The following is a 15,838-nucleotide window of genomic DNA, read 5'->3' on the forward strand; positions in this document are numbered from 1 at the left end:
TACAGTACTGTTGTTCATCATGTTACAACAAATAAGATTAGTTTTAAAACTGTAAAATAAAAAGAGCAAGATACTAAAATGTCATTTTAATTTCACATTCATAGGGTGAGACTTAAAAGAACAAAAAAATTCTGCACTAATAAAAATTTTTAAAAATTCATATTACAGATGAAAATTGTATTAACTTAATGAATGGAGCAAAGAAATTGATAAATTTATCAATGCCTTTGGGTTGACTCTGTGTGGTTCTGGGGGTCAAACCCAGGCCGTCATGAATACAAGGCATGTACCCTGTCACTGGACGACATCCGCTGGCCAGGAGACCAGTACGTTCTCCACCGCCAGAGTCAGTGGAGTAAGGGGTTGCTGATGGTACGTGTCCAGCTGGTGTGTGCAGGGTCAGTCTAACAGCCGGTCTTTACTGAGAGCTCCAGCCGATGAGGCATACGTGTTCTTCTTGGGGAGTTCTGGGAAAGTCAAGCAGGCACAGAAATTAATTTCTTCAATTTGGTAAGGAGTGTCTGGCTTTACTTATTTTTGGCCTGGGGTGCCACACTCCGTGCTGTTCAAAACTGACCCCTGACAGTGCTTGGGTACGCTATATGGTGCTGGGATTCAAAATGAGGTTAACAGGGCCGGAGCAATAGGACAGTGGGAGGGCGTTTGCTTTGCTTGTGACTGACCCCGATGGTTCCCTGAACACCACCAGGAGTGATTCCCTCACTCCCCTACAAAACAATAAATGAACAAAATGATGTTGATTGTATGCAGGAAGATGAGGGTCTTTGAATTGAGGGACAAGAATATTCCTTTTCTGTTTAAAAAAAAAGATCAAATTTTTAAATGAAAAAGGTTTTAATTAATAACAAGAGAATACTTTATTTAAAATTGTAACGGAGGCCCTATTCAGCACCTGAAAGGAAATTCAATGTGTAAATATTAGGAAGGACACCTTCATTATCTGCTGATATCCATGTAATTATAGCTCTGTGATGTTCCAAAAGAACATAAATTATATAAATTTCACTGTCATCCCGTTGTTCATCGATTTGCTCAAGCAGGCACCAGTAACGTCTCCATTGTGAGATGTTGTTACTGGTTTTGGCATATCGAATACGCCACGGGTAGCTTGCCAGGCTCTGTGATGCGGGTGAGATACTCTCGGTAGCTTGCCGGGCTCTCGAGAGGGACAGAGGAATCGAACCGGGGTTGGCCATGTGCAAGGCAAATGCCCTACCTGCTGTGCTATTGCTCCAGTCCACCTATTATTACTCAATGGATTAAATATGAAACTGGAAAGTAATAAAATTCAGTGTATGCATTCAGTTAGTCCTAAAATAATTTTAAAAGTGTAAGATGAAGGGGGTATGGTACTGCCCAGTAGGTCAACCTGAACCTATGGGGCAAGTGCATCAGCAGCCTGATGGTGCCTTCAGGCTTCCTCATATACCAAAACCACCACTGTGCCTCTGGCTGGACTCCAACAGTTTGAGACCAAGCTTTCTGAGAAATTAAATAGTCGAAAGTTAGGTATGTGTGAGTCACACTCACAAACCGCCTAAATCAGGCCATTTAAGCACATTAACAGCCAGGACTCAGAGACTCACAACTGAATCTTGAGAAGAGAAGCACATCACAGAGATGCTTCCAGATCCCAAATATTTAAATTATTTTAGAATTCCAGGAGCACGAAACGACTTTTGCAGCCACGTGACATCATATATATATATATATATATATATATATATATATATATATATATACACACACACACACACTCACACATAATAAATTATTTAGCATCTGCCTATGGGGGTAGGCTTGAGTGGTGGTGGGAAAATTTGAAATAATGGTGGTGGGAAGGTGCAATGGTGATGGGACTGGTGCTGAAATGTGAATGTAAACAATTATTGTGAACAACTTTATGAAAATAAAATTTAAAAATAAAAAAAATGTGGAGTTCATGCTTGCTTGCTTCAGTCAGCTTCAGTGGCTAAATAAATAGCAGTACTCATACATTTAAAAAAAAAGGCAAGATGAAGACAGATTTAAACAGAGCTTAAGAGAAACTCAGCAAAGGTAATCTAAAACTTGTGAATCTAAATTCTAATTTAATACTCTTTCATAGGACCATCTTATGAAATATTCTTAGATGCTTTGAAAAGACACAAAGATTTAAAGATTGCCAAAATAATGCTAAATCCCAAAGACAACAATTTTTAGTCTATTTATATTAATGGTACAAAGTCTGAAACCTCAAAATTATTCCCCTGTTTTACTGTAATTCCTATTTGTCAAGTCAGAAAGAAAACTCAAGGGTCTGGAGCTATATAGTACTGTGGGCAAGGTGTTTGTCTTGCAGAGGACCGATGCAGGTTCCATTTCCAGCATCCCATACAGTCCTCTGAGCACCACCAGGAGTAACCCCTGTGCATCACCGGGTGTGACCGAATAGCAAAGAAGGAAGGAAGGAAGGAAGGAAGGAAGGAAGGAAGGAAGGAAGGAAGGAAGGAAGGAAGGAAGGAAGGAAGGAAGGAAGGGAAGGAAGGAGAGAGGGAGGGAGGATGGAAGGAAGGAAGGAAGGAAGGAAGGAAGGAAGGAAGGAAGGAAGGAAGGAAGGAAGGAAGGAAGGAAGGAAGGAAGGAAGGAAGGAGAGAGGGAGGGAGGATGGAAGGAAGGAAGGAAGGAAGGAAGGAAGGAAGGAAGGAAGGAAGGAAGGAAGGAAGGAAGGAAGGAAGGAAGGAAGGAAAAAATACCTACCCACATATGTAAACTCAGAACTGCATTTCTCAAAGACTAATGCCTGTTCAATCTAACAAAGACAGCTCTACAAGGAAAATTTTACTTGCCGCCTCAAAAACCAACCACATCACCCATTATAGTACATCTTCCTGCCAAGACTGACACATTGCAAACAGAGTACTTACACATTCTGAGGACTGTCTTGTCCTTAGAGTTTGATCGCCCTGTGGTTGGACTGAACCTGCCACCTCTTGGGCATTTACAAGGCTTTGGACCAGCTGGGCAGGGGCTGCTGCCACACCGCTATGTTTTAAAGCTGACCATATAAAACTCAGGTGTATGGGGGCAAGGAGCTGGTTCTAAGGGCTGCCTGATTTGATCCCTGCCAATGCTAGTCCCCTAAGCATTGCCATTGCAGCCACAGTGGCTACCACCCGTCAGTGCAGTAACCCTGGAGGTCAGGCAGGTATGAGCCATATGTGCCAGCCCCAAACATTGGGATCTCTGCCCGCACAGTTGGGCACAGCACTGCTGGAAGGGACTGATGGACTCTGGCCTAGGTGAGAGCCTATCCACTGACCATGACTCTAGCCCTAAGTGAGAGCCTACCCACTGACCATGACTGTCCCTAAGTGAGTGACTATCCACCAACCATGACTCTGGCCCTAAGTGAGAGCCTACCCACTGACCATGACTATCCCTAAGTGAGAGCCTACCCACTGACCATGACTGTCCCTAAGTGAGTGCCTACCCACTGACCATGACTCTGGTCCTTAGACTTTAAAATTTTTAGAAGAAAAAACTTTTCCAACCTTTGAGTACAGATTTTTTTTTTTTTTTGCTTTTTGGGTCACACCCAGCGATACTCAGGGGTCACTCCTGGCTCTGCACTCAGGAATTACTCCTGGTGGTGCTCAGGGGACCATATGGGATGCTGGGAATTGAACCCAGGTCGGTCGCGTGCAAGGCAAACGCCCTACACACTGTGCTATCACTCCAGCTCCAGAATTTTTTTTTTTTTGAAACTGCAAAACCATGAATCGTAGAGCTATTAGCAAAAGGTTTTGCTCTATTAAAATGATGGACTTTCATCAGAAATCACCACAAAGACCATGAAACTTCAAGCCACAGAGTTAAAGGGCGCATTCAAATGACCAACAAACATGAAAAGTTGTTATCTATCATTTCTAACCAGGGTAGTTAAATTTAAAGTCATAATGAGATGCCGCTATAAAAGATCTTTAAAACTGCCACAATATGCATATTAAACCATCTCACTATAACAAACATTCACAAGAATATGAAGTCACAGAAAACTTTGTATACTTTTATTACAACCATTTTGGCAAACTGTCTTTCTTTTTGAAGAGGTGGCCGGGCACACCAACTGACTTGGAGCTGCTCTCGGCTTGGTGCTTGGGTATTATGTGGTGCCAGGAATTGGTGGGTGGATGGTTTTCGATTTTGCGACATAAGCTGGCAGTGCTCAAGGGACCAACCATGTGGGATGATGGGCATAGAACCCGGGCTAGCTGCATGCAAGGCAAGTGCTTTACCCACTGTACTCTTGCTCCAGCCCTGAAGCAAAGTAGTTTTTATTGAACAAAACTTGTTAGAAAGATGTGAGAGAAAAGAGGGGAAATGTGTTCACAGGTTTCTCCAGAGTGGAAATAAGCAAGCAAAGAAACAAGATACTAAGTGAGGTATGTGTTTAAGGAAGAACATGGGCTCAAAAAGCAAGCCTAAACTTAAATATTTAAGGCACAGGATTTGGAGAGATAGCACAGTAGGTAGGTGCCTTGCACATGACTGATCCGGCTTCAGTATCTGGAACTACATATGGCATATGGCCTTCTACACCCTGCCAGGAGTAATCCCTGAACATGGAGCCAGGAGTACAGCTGGGCATGGCCCCGAACCCAAGGAACAGTTAGTAATTGAAGCTAATTTCTTTCATTTGTTTAACATTTAAAATGATGCGGATTTTTAAAAAAGATGAAATTATGCTGATTTTTTTTTTTTTGGCAGAGGCACACCTGGTGATCTTGGGGTTACTTTTTTTTTTTTTTAAACGGGTCACTCCTGGCTCTGCACTCAGGAATTACTCTTGGAGGTGCTCAGGGGACCATATGGGATGCTGGGAATCGAACACGGGTCTGCTGCATGCAAAGCAAAAACACCTTCCCTGCTATGCTGTCGCTCCAGCCCCTCTCAGGGTTACTCTGGACTCTACGCTCAGGAGTCACCCCTGTCTATTCCCAGGGGTCTCTAGGCCATACCAGGGCTCCCACCCAGCTTGGCCACATGCGAGGCAAACTCCTTACCCACTATACTCTCTCTCCAACCCAAATATTCTGGTAAACTAAATAGGACTTTATACAAATAATTCTTGCTACACTTAAGACGTTATCTACAGTGTTGATTCTATAGAACATTTTTCGTTTTAAGTACTTGATGACTTGTTACCTGGAAACAGTGTGAGGACCCAGTTTGTCAAGATGGTGATCTACTTCACCAACTTTTGTCTCCCTCATTTCAGAATGAAGGATCTCTGAGGTTCACAGGCTGAAGCAACCTGTGAAGAACACATAGGACTGAGTTATATACTAAAGCCCAAAAGAAACAAAGAGGCAAAAATGTGTGTGACAGTGATTCAAAGGCTGAAATTCTCTAAACTGTTGGCAGAGGGAAAGCTTCATCCCACCGTACTGCTCCCGTGGTCGGTGGCGCTCACACCACAGGCTCTTCCAGCAGCCTGGCCTCAGCTCCGGGGATGGCGCAGACGTGAACTGGCAGAGACATGATTCACTTACCTCGAGCAGCTGGAGAGTGAGCTACGTGCACGAAAGGGGTCTGTCCGGAGAGATATGATGTGCCAAACAAACAAAACAGATTCTCCTGAGAGTATCAAGAGAAACTTATGGAATTCTAATCATATTTAAAATTAAAAACTGAGAGGGAGAAAACTTTTGTATATATTTATGAAGAGAATGATTATGGTTGAGTTCAAATTAGTGGTCTGGAAAACTTAAAGTAGAACAGCATATTAAAACGAAAATTATACAGAAGGGAAAAAACAAATGGGAAAGAGATGGAACAACTGAATGAAGAATTCCTCTGGTTAAAGGTGGTTGTGAGGGGCTGAAGTGATAGCACATCGGGTAGGGCATTTGCGTTGCATGCAGCCAACCCGGGTTCGATTCCCAGCCAGGAGTAATTGCTGAGTGCTAAGCCAGAAGTAACCCCTGTGCACCACCGGGTGTGACCCAAAAAGCAGGAAAAAAAGAAAAAAAAAACGGTGGTTGTGAGGTGAAGAACAAGGTGCTTATACTTGCTTTTTGAGTCACACCTGGGGATGCACAGAGGTTACTCCTGGCTCTGCACTCAGGAATTACTCCTGGTGGTGCTCAGGGGACCATATGGGATGCTGGGAATCGAACCCGGGTTGGCCGCATGCAAGGCAAACGCCCTACCCCCTGTGCTATTGCTCCAGCCCCCAAACAAGGTGCTTATAAAGGAGAAAATATTCTGACAAGCTGTATACCTCTCCTGGAAGGTAGAAATTAATAAAATAATGTCTTTATACTACTGAGAAAGTAACAGTGCCTGTTTATACATAGCTAAAATATTAGTCATTATGGCAAAAGCAAAATATTTATAAATTTATAGTAATTCGGGTTCTTGGTTTAAGGAAAGTTCTCAGTAAAATATTCCTACCAAAAGTTAAAATAGGGCAGAAGGCCTGGGCCTTTGCCTTAAATGCAGACTTGGATTTGATCCCTGGCACCCCGTATCATCCTCCAGGATTCACCAGAAGTGATCTGTGAGCACAGAGCCAGAGTAAGCCCCAGGTACAGTCAGGTGTGACCCAAAATCTGATAAATAAATCAATAAATTTTAAGAGGGTATAAGATGGAAAATAGTAATGAGCAAATTAATCTATTCAGTTTAAGTGGATAATGAATGACAGAGCCTGTGTCTTATCACATTTCTTTGTCTTGTTCATATCTCGAAACTTTGTATTCAATCCAGAAGCTTGATTAGATTCAGGTTCCATCCCTTTGGTATTGTTCTGTTCTGGTAGGATGCATAGAATTCTAGATTATCTTTTTGTAAAAATAAAAGCAGTGGTCTGAAGAGTTCAAACAATCATGATATCTGCTTATTTGATATTCTACTTAATTCTAAGTGTTGGTTTTTAATTTGTTTATTCTTCCAGATTTATCACGAAATCGCCTCTCAGAAATTCCCTTAGAAGCATGTCACTTTGTCTCCCTGGAGAATCTCAACTTATACCAAAATTGTATTCGGTATATACCAGAAGCAATTCTAAACCTACAAGCGCTAACATTCTTAAATATTAGGTAAGAATTTTGTTTCTTCTGATGTTTGTTGTGTTCATTTGAGTTTTATTTGTTTGCTTAGGGCCTGTGGTCCTCGTGTTCCAGCTCACAGCTGGAATTTGTTCCCAGTGGGGCTCAGGGACCGCAGGGTGCATGGCTCGCACCCATCCCTCCTGCATCCAAAGCACGCATTCAACAGTTGGGTTCTCTCTCCAGAGCCTTTTATGTGGGTTTGGGTTTTTCTTTTCCCTTTCCGGTAAAATCTACATTATCTATTCGTATCAACAGTATATGGGCTTGAGGGCTAGAGCAATAATGCAGCAGGCATGTCGTTTGCCTTGCATGTGGGCAACCCAGGGCACCTCATCTCGCCCCCCAGCACTGCCAGGAGTAACCCCTGAGCATCGCCAGTTCGACCCAGAAAAGCTAAAAGCAAACAGACAAAACAGAAAACAGAACAGCATATGGGTTTAGACTGTATTAACAGAATTTTCTGTATCCCACTAGTTTCATCATTTGTCTTTATCTTTGCAGTAAGTAACAAATTCCACCTATCATTAACTTAATGTGCTTATAGTGGTGGTACTCCCTATTAAAATAAACTTCATTAAGGAGAAATAAATCTTAAAGTATGTGTTTTGATCCTTGTGATTAGGTATTTTTGTGTATTGTATTTACTCAGCTTACCTATTTTTCACATCTTTTAAGAACTGTTCTTAAAATTTCATTGTAAAAGTTAGTAAATGTCCAACTAGAGAAAATACAAATGTGGAATAATATTTTACATCAGTTATATAATTATGTTATATAATTATAGTTATGTAATTATATTTTATATATAAAGTTATATAATTATAAATTATTTCCCTCGTTTTTGTCAGCCTTTCAGGATTTGCATTTTCTTGACTGGCTGTTCTGCTTGGGCCATCCCTGGGAATGCTCTCAGTGCTCCTGTCAGGGTGTACAGTGCTGGGACGGTCTCTGGTGTCTGCATGCAGAGCACATCAGAGCCTGTGGAACTTTCCAGTCCAAGAAAGCAGTCTGCGGTCATTCTGTTTTTGTTTGTTTGGGGCACTCAGGCATAGTTCAGCGGCTACTCCCAATTCTGTGCTCAGAGATCACTCCCAAAGGTGCTCTGGGGACCAGGCAGTGCTGGGGATTGAACTCTGAGGGTTTTTCCTCTGTGTTCTTGGCTGTCTCGCTGGCCTGGTTTAGTTTTTCTGAAGTCTGTGCTTCGGCCCTCCCCTGTTAGGACTTAATCCTGCTCTGTGCTCAGGAGTCCCTCCTAGAGCTCAGGAGTCATACCCAGGTTGGGGTTGAGAGGGGTCAGCTGTATGCATGGCAAGCGCCTTCCCCACAGTGCTGTCCCACTCGCCCCTGCTTCCCTGCAGGGAGTGTTCCCAGCAGAGTTCGGGGGCTCCTGGCATGGCTCAGGGCTGGATGGGACATAAGGAGTTGGGATCAAACCCAGGGCCTTCAATATGCAAGCCTTGCGCTTCACCACCTGAGTCATGTCCCTGACGTTTCTTTATCTTAAGATCTAGGAAGAGGTTTTATTAGATTCAAAAGTTTTAAAGGCTCAGCAAAAAAAAAGATTTTGAAAGTAGAGAGGATTGAGGACTCTAAGGCTTGAGTTAACTATTTAAATAAAATTTCAATATGTTTTTGTCCTAAGAATATGTGTGTATAGGGGGCCAGAGTGATAGTAGGGCATTTGCCTTGCATACGGCTGACCCAGGTTCATTTCCCAGCATCCCATATGGTCCCCTGAGCATGGCCAGGAGTAATTCCTGAGCGCAGAGCCCTGTGCATTGCTGGGTGTGGACCAAAAAGCAAAAAAAGAAGAATATATGTGTTAATATGTATAGCTTTAGTACTTTTAGATTTGATTTGCATCTTCATTGTATAAATAAAAATTTATTGTTACCTCAGTTGCTGTGATTATTTGAAATCACAGCCTGTCACTTATTTTTCATAGACATATGTCAGCATCATGTAGGTATATTTGGCTATAATATTGTAATAAAGTAAATTACAGATACTTTTATAATTCTTCCTTTTTAAACATTTTTTTCTTTTTTGTATTTTGGGCCACACCCAGTGATGCTCAGGGCTTACTCCTGGCACTGTGCTCAGGGGTTACTCCTGACGGCGGTCAGGAAGCCCTGGGGTGCTGGAGCTCAAGCCTGGGCTGGCACCACACAGCAGGGAGTGCCCTTTCTGTTCCAACCCTTGGAGCTATCTTCTCTGGCCCTCTCGATCCAATTTTTTTTAATACATATTTTACTAAAATAATATGTTGTGTTTTCATAGTATTTCATTATTCATAAAGGTGATTTATGACTCGAGCTCTATAAAATAGGAAAATATGCTTTTAAAATCCTTAACTTGTTAGAGATATAGATGTTGAATCTGTGCAGAATACAGATAAATTCAGTGCATTGCCTAAAGCAAAGATGACAAGTTGGGGGCAAAGGTTATTACTGATATTACTGTTTGTTCCTGGAATGACTGTTTTGCTTTCCTGTACAGAACGTGAAAAAGGGTAAATTTCTTCAGTGGTGTTCTTTGACACTTTTCTTTTTATACTTACCCATTTAGTCGGAACCAGCTATCAACATTGCCAATACACTTGTGTAATTTACCATTGAAAGTCTTAATTGCTAGCAATAACAAATTGGTCTCACTTCCAGAAGAAATTGGTCATCTCAGATATTTAACAGAACTTGTAAGTTAATGTTTTGTTTTTTTGCCCAGTGCTTATCATACCTTTATGTGTTATGAATCTGTATTTATGAGTTATTTTCATTTAGTGATATGTTCTTACATGATCAATATTCAAGTGATTGAACACAGAATTAAGAAAACTGAAAGTAGGAGTTGGAGCAATAGCACAGCAGGTAGGGCGTTTGCCTTGCACGCGGTCGCCCCAGGTTCGATTCCCAGCATCCCATATGGTCCCCTGCACACCGCCAGGGTTGATTCCTGAGTGCAGAGCCAGGAGTCACCCCTGTGCATCACTGGGTGTGACCCAAGAAGCAAAAAAAAAAGAAAGCAAAAAAGAAAACTGAAAGTACAAAACTATTTACCTCCATGATATAGAAAGGAATATTTACAACTAGGTTCTTGCCAATATTTGGTCATTTTTGTATTATTAAACCTTTGATATGTAAGTTAGTATGTTTAATTTTCATATGAAATTGTATTAATAGCATCAGTATGCTGGTTTTTATTTATACACTGAATGTGCACTACAAGTGTCATCCTTGCTTCTTTCTTACATGCTCTCTTTAGAACTTACTTCTACTCTAAGCTATTCTGTTATTGCTTAATGTTTTCTAGGAAGTGTAATGTTTACCCTCACTGCTTATTACTTTTGAGTTACTTATTACTGAGCATAGAATATGACTTTTTAATTACCACAGTGACATTATAAGTTAGGTATTATTATTATTATTACCATCATCATATTACAGCTGAAGAAAGTATCATTCAAACAAATTACTTTGTCCATAATCCAAGTAAACTGTGAAACCAGGCTACCTGAACTCAAAGTTCACATTTCTGTTTGTGAAATGGTGAAAAATTTTCGAAATTGGGGGGTATAGTTTTATATCAGTTCATCAACAAAGTTTTATATCAATTCATCAACAAAGATGGGGGTATAGTTTTATATCAGTTCATCAACATGCTACCCCCCATTTTTAGGTGTATCGTGAATATAAGTAAAGATCATGTGAAAATTCACATACATGTTAAAATCTAGAGTCTAGATATAGACTACTGTTTTCAGAATATGGATTAGAAATTAGAATAATTATACTTATGATTTAAATTCTAATTTTCAAATTTTTAAATTTTAAATGTTTTTCACTTTCCGTTTCTACTTATTGAATTTGAAATTCTTAAAGGTAGAGTCATCTCAGCTAGAGAGAGGGTTCAAAGAACTGGACGGCCCCAAATTGAATCCTTGGCCCCGAGAGGCCACATACCATCCAGCCGCCCATCCAGCCCAGGGAGCCCCCACTGGCCTTGCTTGCGTGAGCGATGCTACCCCCGATTAGTTAACTTAAGGGGAAAGAGATCCAACTCGCAGAAGTTGCTTTTAGTTTTCTGTCAGTACTCTGCTGCTCTAAGACAAAGTGCTCGTGCTGGGTCGGCTCCTGATTCCCCTCAGATGACCTCACTGCAGCATCCTGTTGTTCCCCCTCCCTTCATTTTAAAGTGAATGCGCACTCTTGTCATTCAGCAGGAAGTGGTTAAATGCCAACTACTTCTGCTCAGTTTTCCTATCCTTTCAACTTTTTCTTAGAACTCTTTAACTTTGATGCCTTGAGCATTTGATTGGGAAGTTGAGTTTTTTTATTCTATTTAAGTCATTTATTGGTCGATTGGTCAAAAAAGTAAAAAAAAATATTATGTATATTTTGAGAAAATCTTGAAGTGATGTCAGAGGCTTAATGAAATTTTTGATGTGTAGTTTTCTAATATCTGTTAACGTTTTTTCAAGAACCTTGAATTGAATTCTGTGTACTTCAACTGGTATTTTGAAAATAGAATTTATTTCAGATGAATTTAGGACCTGGGGGGCTGCAGAATGGTGTTCTGGAAGTCAGGTTCCTCCTGGCAGTTGCCTGCCTCAGGGTGACATGCATGGCCTTCTGGGAGGCCTTCAGGGTCGGATCTGGCCTTGCTCTGGAGCCCGGGAATGAACCAGGATCAGTGCCTACAGGACAAGTGTCTTAACCCGTGTATTTACCTCTCTGACTCCTAATAGTTTTACAGTTAAATTTCTTTATTAAAATTTTTATCATTGTTTTTTTCTTGTAGTTTCATTGTTCTAAATAGATCTTCTTTATGCTTCTGTTTTACCTTTCACCAACATTTTTATTTGAGCTGACATCCTATGCATCTTGTCTACATCATAGCTCATCTAATTTTAGTTAAGGTCACAAAATTAATGTAGCTTTTTAATAAATGAGCATAATTAAAAACTTGTGAAATTCTATTTAAAAACCTAAAAAATTAAATGCTAGTTCAAAGTGTGTGTGTGTGTGTGTGTGTGTGTGTGTGTGTGTGTGTGTGTGTGTGTGTGTGTGTGTGTGTGTGTGTGTGTGTGTGTGTGTATTTCCAACCAGGAGAGGAAATAGAATGATTCTGTCAGATTTCACTTTATAGCTATGTTAAAGTAGGGGGTTTGTAATACTTATACAGTCCTTTACTTTCTGTCTTTCTGAAAAAGGATGTGAGCTGCAATGAAATTCAAACTATACCATCCCAAATTGGTAATTTGGAAGCCTTGAGAGACCTTAACATAAGAAGGAATCACTTAGTATGTTTACCTGAAGGTAAGGAATTTTGAAGTAATAGTGTAGTTTCTTTAAAGATTTTATTTCTAGATCTTTCCACCTGATAGAGTTGATAACTCCAGATAGTTGTCAGTGAATGTTCAGTAAGCATAGTTTCTTCTGAGAAATGCAGAATTTTGTTGTATGTAATGTAAAAAAAAAAATTCAGTAGTTAGCATTTACCCCTCTGCTCAGAACTTAATATAGTTGGTCTTGAAAGGCTACTAGTGTAATAATGCTGATACAATATGAAATCACATAATGAAAACTTCGGGGTTTTAGTGAAAATTAAAATTCTTGGTTTCAGACAATTTCAGTCTAACAGTCAAATTCATATAATTTCTGTATTTTACTTTGAATGCATATTACAAACTTTGAGTCACAAAAACAGGTTCAGATGATTTTCTATCCAGTTAAACTAAGATAATAGAAAAGGTTTTTTTCTATGTTATGCAAGTTAGGATGTTAATATGAATTACTGATGATTACATATTACAACTTGGTAGTTTAAATATTTTGTTATAGTTTAATTTTTATTATTTTCATCAAATTACATATCAAAGCAATCAATATAAGAAGCTTAAAATAGTAACAGCATCTTCATATCTCACTGTCTTGTCCTCCTTAGTTCCAGTGGTCAGAAGCATGTACCTTTGCATATGCTTCACTGAGATTTGCACCATATTTTTATTTATTTGTTCATTTATTTATTTATTGCTTTTTTGGGTCATACATGGCAATGCTTAGGAGTTACTCATGACTGCACTCAAAGATCACTCCTGGCAGTGCTTGGGGATGGGTGGGGGGGGGAACCCTCTGGGATGCCGGGGATTGAACCCTGGTTGGCTTCATTCAAGGCAAATGCCCTTCCCAGTGCACTATTGATCTGGCCCTTTCACCGTTATTTTATTTACTTATTTTATTTTTATTTTATTTATTATTTTTTTATTGAATCACCATGAAAAAAGTTACAAAGCTTTCAGGTTTAAGTCTCAGCCATACAATGATCAAACCTCCATCCCCTCACCAGTGCACATGTTCCACCACCAAGAACCCCAGTAGACCTCCCATCCCACCCACACTGTTATTTTAAATGAGAGGCTTGTACAGCTATTACTGAATATATCAGCTTTGACATTTGGGCCACTTCCTTTCACAGTAAGTGAGAGCTTAGCTTCCTTACACTGCCCCATCATCCTTTCCTCTTCCATCTTCCCTGTATGGTTTTCTCACTTTTCATTAAGTCATAAATATTTTCCTGTTCCAATTCAGGTGAATTACTCTAATTTCATTTTCTTGCTAATGATAGCATCTTGTTTTTTGTTATTTTTTTCTCCTGAAGCTTCTTTGTGTATTCTTCATTTATTTACTTGCACGTAGTTAATTATTTTCATTTTCCAGCAGCTTTATTTGTCAGAACAGGCAGACTTGTGCTGGCTTTGGTTTTGCGGCTGGAGCCCCTGCTGGTCCAGGGCTGCTCCCACTCGGATCAGCTCAGAGCCGCTGCTGGCAGTGCATGTGCCTGGCCCTTTGAGCCTTTGCTCTCATCTGCCAGCTAGAGTCTTTCTCCCCTTTACTTAACACCTTTTTCCTTCTTTTCACATCTGGCTGATGGTTCTCTATTATTGCTACTTGGCTTTCTTTAAAAGCTATTCCTGGGGGCTGGAGCAATAGCACAGCAGGTAGGGCGTTTGCCTTGCACGCGGCCGACCGGGGTTCGAATCCCAGCATCCCATATGGTCCCCTGAGCATCGCCGGGTGTGACCCCAAAAAAAGCAAAAAAAAAAAAAATACCAAAGCTATTCCTGTTTCTGGGTCCCTTGTCTTTCTCCCTTTATTTTTGGCTTAAATGATTTAACTGAGAAACAGTTCTCCTTTCTGACTTTTCTCTTGTGTTCTGTTAGAGGACAGTCTACCGGTTTCCTGTGACTATGTCACAGGAAAACATTTTTTTTTTCAAGTATTCTCCACTGACCTCCCGTTACTGATTTGTTTAATTAGGTCTTTTTAAAAGAATGTATTTTAGTTTTCACTTTTGCAATTTGATAGGTGTACATTTGATCTGATCCCTTTGTGACTAGTTTTCTTCCCTGGAAGATTTTCATGTCTTCTGCTAGAACATGGTGATATATCCAAGGATGAGTTTTTATTTGGTTTTCATTCCCTCCCCTGCCCCATTCCCTTCATTGTTGTTGTAGATATCGTGTTGACCAGCGATACACACACCTGGCTGTGATGCACACAGACCTGGCTCTACTGTGGCCAGAAATTACTTATGGTGAGGGATCACAGGTAGCAGAATTGTGGGGACCGTGCTTGGCGCATGTGGGATACCAGGGAATTGAACTCATGACCTTAGAATTACACACAGACTCCCTAAATCCCTGCATTAGTTCTCCTGGCCCCTGCCATGTGTTTCAATTAATTATGTTGAGTACCTGGCATGGGAGAGCCTGGCAAGCTCTCCATAGCATATTCATATGCCAAAACCAGTAACAATGCTGGGTCTCATTCCCCTGACTCTGAAAGAGCCTCCAGTGCGGCACCATTGGGAAGGACAAGTAAAGAGAGGCTTCTAAAATCCCAAAGCTAGGACAAATGGAGACATTACCGAGACCACTCGAGAAAATCGACGATGAGTGGGATGATGATGATGATGATGATGATGATGATGGTGGTGGTGGTGGTGGTGGTGGTGGTGGTGGTGGTGGTGGTGGTGATGACGACGACTCAGGATTAGGACGAATGGAGACGTTACTGAGAACACTCGAGAAAATCGAAGATCAGTGGGATGATAATGATGATGGTGATGATGACGACGACCTGGCAAACCTCCTTCTAAACATGAGACTTACCCATCATTCTGAGAAATTATTATATCTATTTCAATAATTTTTTTTGTTTTCTCTGGTTTTCTGAAATTTTCTAAATTTGACATTGGACCTATTTGATCCTATGATTTTTATCTTTCCTGTTCATGTTTTGTTTTGTCGGATGATAAACAGTATCAGCTATTTTAAATTCTAATCATTATTTTGATTAAAATTTTCAGTGTCAGATTTTTCATTTCCAGACTCCTAGTTACTCTTTGATTTTTTTTGTTGTTGTTGTTTAATCCCTTTTGGTTTCAAAAGTAATTCAGTTACCTTCGTAATTCTAGCGTTGTTGTTTGTTGTTTGTTGTTATTTTTTGGTTTGGGGATCACACCCAGTAGTGCTCAGGGCTTAACTTCTGGCTCTGCGCTCAGAGATCACTCCTGGTGGTGTTTGGGGGACTATAGGGGATTCTGAGGATTGAGCCCAGGTTGGCCATGTGTAAGACAGGTTCCCTCCCTGCTGTACTGTCTCCCCAGCTTCAGTAATTCTTAGATTTTTTGTTTGTTTGTTTCCTGTTTGTTCTGAATTA

General features: G+C 40.5%; 1 protein-coding gene across 15 annotated transcripts in view; it reads left to right on the plus strand.

Moving 5' to 3' along the window:
* LRCH3 (leucine rich repeats and calponin homology domain containing 3) overlaps positions 1-15,838 on the plus strand; it is a 124,060-nt gene that overhangs the window by 46,325 nt on the left and 61,897 nt on the right. For all 15 annotated transcript variants that reach the window (XM_055129756.1, XM_055129752.1, XM_055129751.1 and 12 more), the window contains exons 2-4: positions 6,962-7,106; positions 9,687-9,813; positions 12,328-12,433. In XM_055129756.1, the coding sequence (XP_054985731.1) occupies positions 6,962-7,106; positions 9,687-9,813; positions 12,328-12,433 (378 nt within the window). The remainder of the gene's footprint in view (positions 1-6,961; positions 7,107-9,686; positions 9,814-12,327; positions 12,434-15,838) is intronic.

This window comes from Sorex araneus, chromosome 2 (assembly GCF_027595985.1).
Source record: "Sorex araneus isolate mSorAra2 chromosome 2, mSorAra2.pri, whole genome shotgun sequence".
Classification (NCBI taxonomy): Eukaryota; Metazoa; Chordata; class Mammalia; order Eulipotyphla; family Soricidae; genus Sorex; species Sorex araneus.